Here is a 9,401-nt window from a genome sequence, read left to right on the forward strand (position 1 = left end):
ATTACTTAGTTTCGAGGAATCTTTTTTTGGAAGATATTAAAGACCTTATTCAATGCCTAAAGAGGGCAAATGCATTTTTTGTGATGCAGTCATTCTGATTGTTCATATAAATGCCAAAATTACTGCCTTAGTGGTTCTGTTCTGAAGGGCCCTTTGGCTTAAATCATGGTCTAAATTAGGGCTGGGCAATATGGGGGGGGGGGAATAAATTTTTATTACAAATTACTATAACACCTTAATTTTTCAGTAAAACATTTATTTAACACTACAGAATCTTACTGTACATGTTTCTCAATGTGCAGTACACTCTTGGAGCATAAAAATGAACACTTATAATTAGAGAAAAAATAAAAAAAACTTGTTGTGCACTGCACCACTGTGTACTACTACTGATGATTGATGATCTATCTTATGGGAATCTACACTTGACTCAACTAAATTTATATATTAAATAAATAAATATAAATAATAAATATAATATTACAATTATCATCTATCTAGTAAGTAACTATATATCATTCATCCTCTATAATCTATCTACTAGATAGTTGATAAAGATAGAGCAGTACGTAGTAGATATTATTTATTTATATATTTTGGTAACATTATGTTGAATATATTATATTTTACAATTCATTTCACAATACATCCTACAAGCAACCCTTGATGAACATTTATAAATAAAATATATTGTATTATTGTAATATGTAATCAAACTCGATGTTAAGTGTCACAGAAGTTAAACAAAAAAAAAAAATCAGTAAGGCACTTTAAAGTTTTTTTTTTTTTAAATATTTACTTTATTGCTCACAATTTTGAGCTGTCCCACCGCTTGACCACTGCCACAACACTCCAAGATGACTCCCACACACTCTTCACACCCTTCCAAAATGGCCGTTTTGCAGGCATTCTCAGGTCCGCGCACGGCCGCACACTGGTCCGCCTCTCATCCTCCCTCTCCACCTCCGTTTTCATGACGATCTGAAGATTTTTTATTTTATTTTTAAATTGCGTACTCTCGCAAGTAATCGCGGTTTAAAACTGCATCTGCGATTAATCGTACAGCCCTAGTCTAAATCTAGTTTAACTCTCGCCTTTAAGGGTATGATCTTGGTTTAGATTCCATTATCTCTACTGTCATCGGTGGCAAAGGAGCTTTTTTGACATAGAACAACAAGACTAAACCTAAAGGAAGGTATAACAGTAGGTTACATTCCTTTCTCCAGAACAAGCACTAGAAATATTCCTCTAACCAGAAGTCAGACCCTCTCAAGCCCACCAGGAGACCTACCTCAACTTGAAATAAGTCCAAGCAGTCCAAGAGGATCTCCTTTGATAACAAGTCAACATGAAGGTGCAGCCCTTGATTCAGCTCCGGCAGGGGGCAGGCTAATCCTTTTTCGAGAGATTTGGGCAAGTTCTGTCCAAGATCCTTGGGTTTTTTAACTAGTGTCTAAATTATACAGTATAGGCTTCAGAACTCAATCTCCGCAAGGAAGATTTATCCTGTTACACATTTCCAGACGTCCAGAAAAAAAGAACCTTCCTTCAATGTGTAAAAGATCTAGAGGACGTGTGGGGGTTATTGTCCCATACCTCTGACAGAACTTGAGTGGGATTTTATTCCAACCTCTTCATAGTTCCAAAGGAGTGTGGCTAGTTCAGACCCATTCTGGACTTAAAGATTTTGAACAGATTTTTTTAAGGTACTTTCCTCCTGCTTCTTCAGGGTCAGTTAATGCCAACTATAGATTTGAAGGACATGCACTTTCACATCCCTTTTCATCCAGATCATCACCAATTTCTGTGGTTTGCTTTTCTAAACCAGCATTACTAGTGTGTTGGCTTACCTTTTGGCCTGGCAAAAGGGGATATCGGTGGCACCTTACCTGGACGATATCTTGGTTCAGGTTCCATATTTTCATTCAGCATCTGTTCACACAGAGAAACCTAAGTAGTCATGGCTGGAAGATCGTTGCCAAGAGTTACTTAATTCCACAGACAAGTGTATGCTTTTTGGGAGTGATTATAAATTCAGTGGCTATGAAGTTGTTCTTAACAGAACAGTGCAAGCTCAAACTCCTATCAGCTTGCTAAATGCTTCTGTCTACAACTGGAGGTGGTGGGCTCATGGTTAGAGTCAGATGCCACTCCTTTTTTACGTTTCTATCTGCGTCCCCTCCAATTATGCATGCTGAGGCAGTGGAGCATGGCTTTTTCAGATTTGTCTGTCAATTTCTTTAGACTGGCCTACAAGACCGTCTCTCGGGGTGTGAGCTTCCTCCAACCGACATGGCAGATAATCTCATCTGATGCCAGCCTGTCAGGATGGGGGCAGTTTGAAGTCATCTGAGGGCACAGGAAGTCTGTTTGCGACAGGAAGCAACCTTGCCTATCAATGTCCTGGAGCTCAGGGCGATCCTTAAAGGGACAGTCAACACCATATTTTTTGTTGTTTAAAAAGAAAGATAATCCTTTTATTACCCATGCCCCAGTTTTGCATAACCAACACTGTTCTAGAAATACCCTTTTTACCTCTGTGATTACCTTGTATATAAGCTTCTGCAGACTGCCCCCTTATTTCAGTTCTTTTGACAGATTTGCATTTTAGCCAATCAGTGTTCACTCCAGGGTAACTTAACGTGCATGAGCTTAATGTTATCTATATGAAACACATGAACTAATGCCCTCTCGTGGTCAAAATGCATTCAGATTGGAGGCAGTCTTCAAGGTCTAAGAAATTAGCATATGAACCTCCTAGAATTACCTTTCAACTAAGAATCTGAAGAGAACAAAGCAAAATTGGTGATAAAAGTAATTATAGAAAAAGGCTGCACTCACACAATATCAGCTAAAGGGAAATTAATGGAACAGTGGATCATTTAAAAAAAAAAAAAAAGAAATTGCTCACTTCCAATTCTGAGGTTAAACCTAGGGGATAAAGGTTCTTTAATCTGTATATGCATTTTGCTTCTTTCTTTAATATCATATTTTCATCGTTCCCTCCTCTCCAATTCTTTTTAACCTTATATGTTCCCCAAAATTTAAAATCCTTCAGGTTATTATGTACCACCCTAAAATGTTCATATAAATGGGGCTCTAGATCTACCTTCTCTATATTACATGCTCACATATTCTTTCTCTCAAGGTCCTAGTCATTTCTCCTACATATTGTAAATTACACAAGCATTTTATCAAGTATATACCCCTTTATCTGTACACCTAATTGTTTTGTTATCCTAAAAGTTTCCCCTGTCTTGGTGGACTGGAATTCTTTAATTTTGTTACTATATCTGCATAATCTACAACAGAAACAAGGAAAAAATTATTTTATTTTATTTCGCAAATGGTCAACATGTTTCAGTTTCTTGTTGTCTGATTTAAATTCACTCTGTGCTAGAATGTTTTTGAAATTATTTGATTGTCTATACATAAACCTAGGGGTATCCGATATTTTAGTGCCCAAAATAATCTGTTCTGATAAAGTGCCAATGCTTTTTTATAATCTTTTCAATAACTTCATGGCCTTTCGAGTACTGTGTCACAAATGGTACTACTAATTTTTCCTCCATAGATTTCTTATCTGAATAAGTCGCATCTGTTTGCGGAATGTCTGTATTGTTTAAATTCTCAGTAGACATTGTCTCCTACCATGAGACAATGTCTATCTCTTAACCTTGCCTTTTCTATGTCTCCTACAATATTTTCATCAGGGTAACCTCTTCCATTAAATCTTTGTTGTAATAATGTAACCTGTGTCCCATAATCCTGTAATTTCGTACAATTCTTTCTGACTCTTAAAAATTGTCCACAAGGAATTTTTGTCTTCCTTTTATCAAAATGGCAACTACTCATATGGAAATAGTTGTTACTGTCTATTTCTTTAAAATGTGTTTTTATAATTATATTATATTATTATATATTGCTTCAATTTCTAAATCCAGAAATGCAATCTTTTCTTGGCTTTGTTCACTAGTAGATTTTAGACCCATGATGTTCTGATTCATATAAGATATCAGCTTATCAAGATCTGCCTTTTGCCCTTCCAGATCATAATTATATCTTCTATATACCTCTTGTACATCACGCGATTTGCACCCAGCTCATGTTTAAACAGGAAGCCCTCTTCCCATTTACCCATTAAAAGATTGACATAACTGGGTGCAACTGGGTTTTTCTATAATTACGAACAGTATCTCACAATAGAAAGAAAATATAATCTATTCTTACCTAAAAAATGTCTTTCTTTCTAAGGCTGTGATAGTCCACGAAACTGTCCATATCTTTTTGCTGATGGTGGCAGCTCTAGTTTGCACCTCTTTACCCCACTTTACCCCACTTATCTCTCTTTCCTTTACTCTCTTACTTGGCTGTACAAGAGAGGGAAGTAGGAGGGATACTTAAAACTCTGGTGTGGGGTGTCTGGTGCTGCCTCTTGGTGGCCAGGTGCTGAATTCTCAAGATTGTGGACTCTCTCAACCAAAAAAGAAATGTATCAGTTAAGAATAAATTTAGTTTTTTATATCTGATTTAATGCATCAGACCCTTAATTTGTGAACTTAATTTTAAGCCATTGTTACTTTCACTGCTAACATTTATGATGATTTTATTCCCTTGATGTACCAACATTTTCTATAAAGGAACACTACCTCAAATTATCCTTCTGGTCTTCAATGAAGAAATTTAAAAATTTTCTGTGATCTGTAGCAAACTTGAGTTTTAAAATTACCCACGTGTTTCTACTGGGAGCATCCATAACTATTCCTTCTCTTCTCTAAAAATATATTGTTCTTGACTCACTTATTAACTAATAGTCTTCCTAACATTAGTTACTTGGCACTTTTTGTAGAAACTGATGCTTCCAGTGATTATAGTGATGACTACCTGGATATGAGGAGGAGGAGATCGAGGAGAAATCAGAAACGTCAGGTCAACTACAAAGAAGACTCTGAAAGTGATGGCTCCCAGAAAGGAGCTCGATATGGAAGAGGCAAAGAAATGAGACGAATACTTAAACGAAGATTCTCCAGTTCTGAAAGTAACGGTATGATCACTTAATAATGACAGTGCTTCTAATTGTTTACATGTTTGTGTCTGTATGTATGTGTATTAAATTACTGTTGTTCACTGGTATAAAATGTTTTAGCAAAAAAGCTGCAAGTCTTGTTTTTGGAAAAAAAAATAGAAAATCAAATGGATTTTAGGATAAAGGGTCAATATTTTCCTCTAAATATTCCTTTAAGGTTTATCAGTTCTAATCTGATTTTTGTGTCACTGTTTAACTCTTTCAGAGAGCGGTACTGAGAAAAGGCGGCCAGGTAGAGGGAGGCCGCCACTGCTACGGAAGCGCATTCGAAGCTCAAATGATGAATGCTCAGAAGATGAAAAGCCTGTCCGAAAAAGGCTTAATCGGATTGAGACAGACGAAGATGAAGAAGATGATACCAAGGTTTGTGAGGTGGAGAAACCTCCTACAGTAGACAAACCTTCTGCTACTATCAACCTCCAAGAAAGCACTAAGAAACCTTGCTATCGGATAGAGAGTGATGATGATGACTTTGATAATGTAGGGAAGGATGAAAGCCCGTTGGACTATAGTTTGGTAGATTTACCATCTACCAATGGACAGAGCCCGGGAAAAACTATTGAGAACTTGATTGGAAAACCAAGTGACAAGAGTCAGACCTCAAAGGACACTTCAGCCAATATCAGTCAGGCTTCCAATGGGACAGGTAGCAATCCGGAAGCTGTAGTGCCAGAGGAAGATGAGGATGAATTATTGCGAGTAACTGACCTTGTGGATTATGTTTGTAACAGTGAACAGTTATAAAATTCCTCTTCCATTTGTGCTAATTTATTCCACAGTAGCTCATACCAGCGGGCCAGTTATCAATGCAGTTTTATTCCTCCTATAAATTCTTTCCACTACAAGTTTTACCTTTTATAGAAGCGAACATTTGACCAGTCCTGCAGTCTTTCTGTGAAGTGACCAGTTTTTGAACTTTCAAAAATAATTATGTAAATTCTTTTTTTATGTGTTTTTTTTAATTCATTGTTTTTTTCTCATTGCATTTGAGGTCATGGGCTATTTTCACTGATGGAAACCATCCAAGAACATGGGGGAGGGAGGGTCCTCAGTAATTTGTGAATAAGGGTGGGGCAAAATGCATTCCAGATGTCCTCAAAAATAGATATTTTTCTTTGGAGACAAGGAGCAGAATCCATAATAAGAAATGAATGGGAAATGGGTTAAGCACTTGTTGCTTTTAGCTTTTTCATATGAGATATATATTCTATTTAAATACTCCATACTTAGGTTACAGTAACCAAGCAGTTACAAATAAAAATGACCAACTGCTTATTTGTTGTTTTGTGAGTTACAGATACGATAGTGGTCACCCAAGTGTGTCTCTTTACAATTTGGTTAGGATTCATGGTAACATCAAAATGAATTAGACCACATCTGTTTCAGAAGGCTCTTTAACACATTTTTGCGTAATCTGCCATTATATTTTTTAATCCTATGTAGAAGATTAGAATATATTTGTGACCTAAGGTACTTTACTTGGCAGGTTTCTTCTTTTACTGTTCTAGTGACACAAAACATACAATAAATCTAAAACTCTGTGACATCCAAAACATTTTTTGATGTCGCTTTTAGTTTTATGAAGATTACTTGTGGTGAAATTTTTACTGCCATTTTTTGGTAAAGTGGTAATTGATTATATTTTAACCCTTTCATTGACTGAAGAGCCATTATGGAATAATTGTCCCCTTGAGAACTTAAGGAGTTAAAGGATAAACCCCCAGTAATGTTTACTTCAAATTGAAGATTTTTTTTCTCAATGGTGTCATTGGTTTCCATATATTTAAATGCTGTTTACAGCATTAAATGTATTTACAGCATTGTTCAGAAATTTAACTGTTTGAATCAAAATATAAAAGCTAATTGAGAACTAATATTTCATAATGACAAACTCTTTAAACATTCAAATTATGATCTTAAAATTACAATGATAAAATGTTTATGAAAATAGGCACTTTTTAAAAACCAGACTTGTTTCAAACTGATTGATACATTGATAATCTGTAATTGTGCACTTTTGCTGCTCCTGTTAATTGTTTAGCATGGTCCCTTTTAAAATTGTGCCTGGTTTATACTTTTTTTGTACCATCCTTTAAAGAAAGTGAAATGTGAACAGTATTTTTGCTTGGACATAATCAATCACCAGTCTGCAGTATTTCACCATCTTTTGACACACGAGGATCCCTCCATTGTGTGGTATTTGGACAAGTGTAAAATAAGAATCATGGACTGTACTCAGTGAACAACTGAGTATCCATTACATAAATATGCATAAAAAAACAAACTTATGTTAAGATCAGCAAAATAGTCCAGAAGTTTTTTTTTTTCTTGTTAAAATGTCTAAATACAAATTGGTTTCTATGTAAAACACTGAATTACAAAATTGGCACAAATTTCCATGCATTTGCCAAACATTTTAGAATTTCATATACTTTAGTGTTTGCCACATTTCAACTAAACTAATCAAAAAACATTTAGTTCATACGTTTTGGTGTTCGTACATCCAGAGACCCTTACATTTAGATTCAGTGTTAATATTTCATTCTTGCTTGATTTATAACATAATGGCTGCTTATGGGTGAGTATTATATATTTTAATGCAATAATCAAGACCTTTGAATAGCTTAGACATTATATTGCTTGTAGTATCAGTACCATTATTGTCATAATTATTCATACATTATTTGCCTCATTGTTTTCTGATTTATTCTTTGTTTTACATACTGAGAGGGGCCTGTTGTGATTTTAAAAACATGTTTAAGCAAAGGGATATTTTTAATATTTAGGAATGCTGTTCTCAGCTTCTACTGAAATAGAAATTTACACACTCTGTGAACTCTATCTTAAATTTTTAGTTGCAAACCCACTAAAGTGCTAATTTTTCTCTAAATCAAATAGGCACAAAATTGCTAACATTAAAATCCTAGTGTTAGCTAAAACTAATGCTTACTTTGTAAATCCTGTAAGAAACACAAAGTTAATACATACAGTAGCGTTCAAAAGTTTGGGGTCACGTAGAAATCTCCTTGTTTTTGAAAAAAAGCATATTGTTGCCCAGTAACATAACATCAAATTAATCAGAAATACAATGTAGATATTGTTAATGTTGTAAATGACTATTGTTGCTAGACATGGCTGATTTTAGTGGAATATTTACATAGGCATACAGAGGCAGATTATCAGCAACCATCTGTCCTGTGTTTCAATGACATATTGTGTTTGCTAATCTAAGTTTATCATTTAAGAAGGACAATTGATCATTAGAAAACCCTTTTTCGATTGTTCGCACAGCTGAAAACTGTTGTGCTGATTAACGAAGGAATAAATCTGGCATTCATTACACTAGTTGAGTTACTGCAGTATCAGCAATTGTTGGTTGGATTACAGGCTCAAGATGGCCAGAAACAAAGAACTTTCTTCTGCAACTTGTCAGTCTTTGTTTATGAGAAATGAAGGCTATTCCATGCGAGAAATTGCCAAGAAACTGAAGATCTCGTACAATGCTGGGAAAAACTCCCATCACAGAATAGCACAAACTGTCCTTAACCAGACTAGAAAGAGGAGTGTGAGGCCCCAGTGTAAAACTGAGCAAGAGGACAAATAGATTAGAGTGTCTAGTTTGAAAATCAGATACTTCACAGGTCCTCAACTGGCAACTTAATTAAATAGTGCTTGCAAAACACCAATCTCAATGTCAACAGTGAAGAGGCGACTCCAGGATGCTGGTCTTCTAGGCAGAGTTGCAAGGAAAAAGCCATATATCAAACAGGCCAATAAAAAGAAAAGATTAAGGTGGGCAAAAGATCAGACATTGGACAGAAGTAGATTGAAAAATGTGTTATGGATAGACAAATTTAAGTTTGAGGTGTTCGAATCACAAAGAACATTTGTAAGACGTTGACCAAATGAAAAGATGCTGGAGGAGTGCTTGATGCCATCTGTCTGGGAAGATTTATACAGTGTAAAAGGGACCTTGAAGAAGGAAGGCTATCACTTAATTTTTCAACTCCATGCCATATCCTGTAGCACAGCTCTAAACTATGCAAGAACTATTTAGGGAAGAAGCAGTCAGCTGGTATTTTCTTCAGTGGAGTGGCCTGCACAGTCACTGAGCTGTTGTGTGAGAAGCTGGACTGTATGGTACATAAATGCCCATCTAGCCAATCCAACTTGTGGGAGGTGCTTCAGGAAGCATGGGGTGAAATCTCTTCACATTACCTCAAAAAGTTGACAACTAGAATGCCAAAGGTCTGGAAGGCTGTAATTGCTGGACATGGAGGATTCTTTGACAAAAGCAGTTTGAAGGACACAATTA

General features: G+C 35.8%; 1 protein-coding gene across 1 annotated transcript in view; it reads left to right on the plus strand.

Annotated features, from left to right (window-relative positions):
• Positions 1–7,391, plus strand: part of RSF1 (remodeling and spacing factor 1) — a 411,197-nt gene extending 403,806 nt beyond the window's left edge. Inside the window, exons 8-9 of the mRNA XM_053705598.1 lie at positions 4,850–5,044; positions 5,292–7,391. Coding sequence (XP_053561573.1) covers positions 4,850–5,044; positions 5,292–5,830 — 734 coding nt within the window. The 3' untranslated portion in view covers positions 5,831–7,391. The remainder of the gene's footprint in view (positions 1–4,849; positions 5,045–5,291) is intronic.
• The last annotated feature ends 2,010 nt before the right edge of the window (positions 7,392–9,401 follow it).

This window comes from Bombina bombina, chromosome 3 (genome assembly GCF_027579735.1).
Source record: "Bombina bombina isolate aBomBom1 chromosome 3, aBomBom1.pri, whole genome shotgun sequence".
In the NCBI taxonomy this organism is placed as follows: domain Eukaryota; kingdom Metazoa; phylum Chordata; class Amphibia; order Anura; family Bombinatoridae; genus Bombina; species Bombina bombina.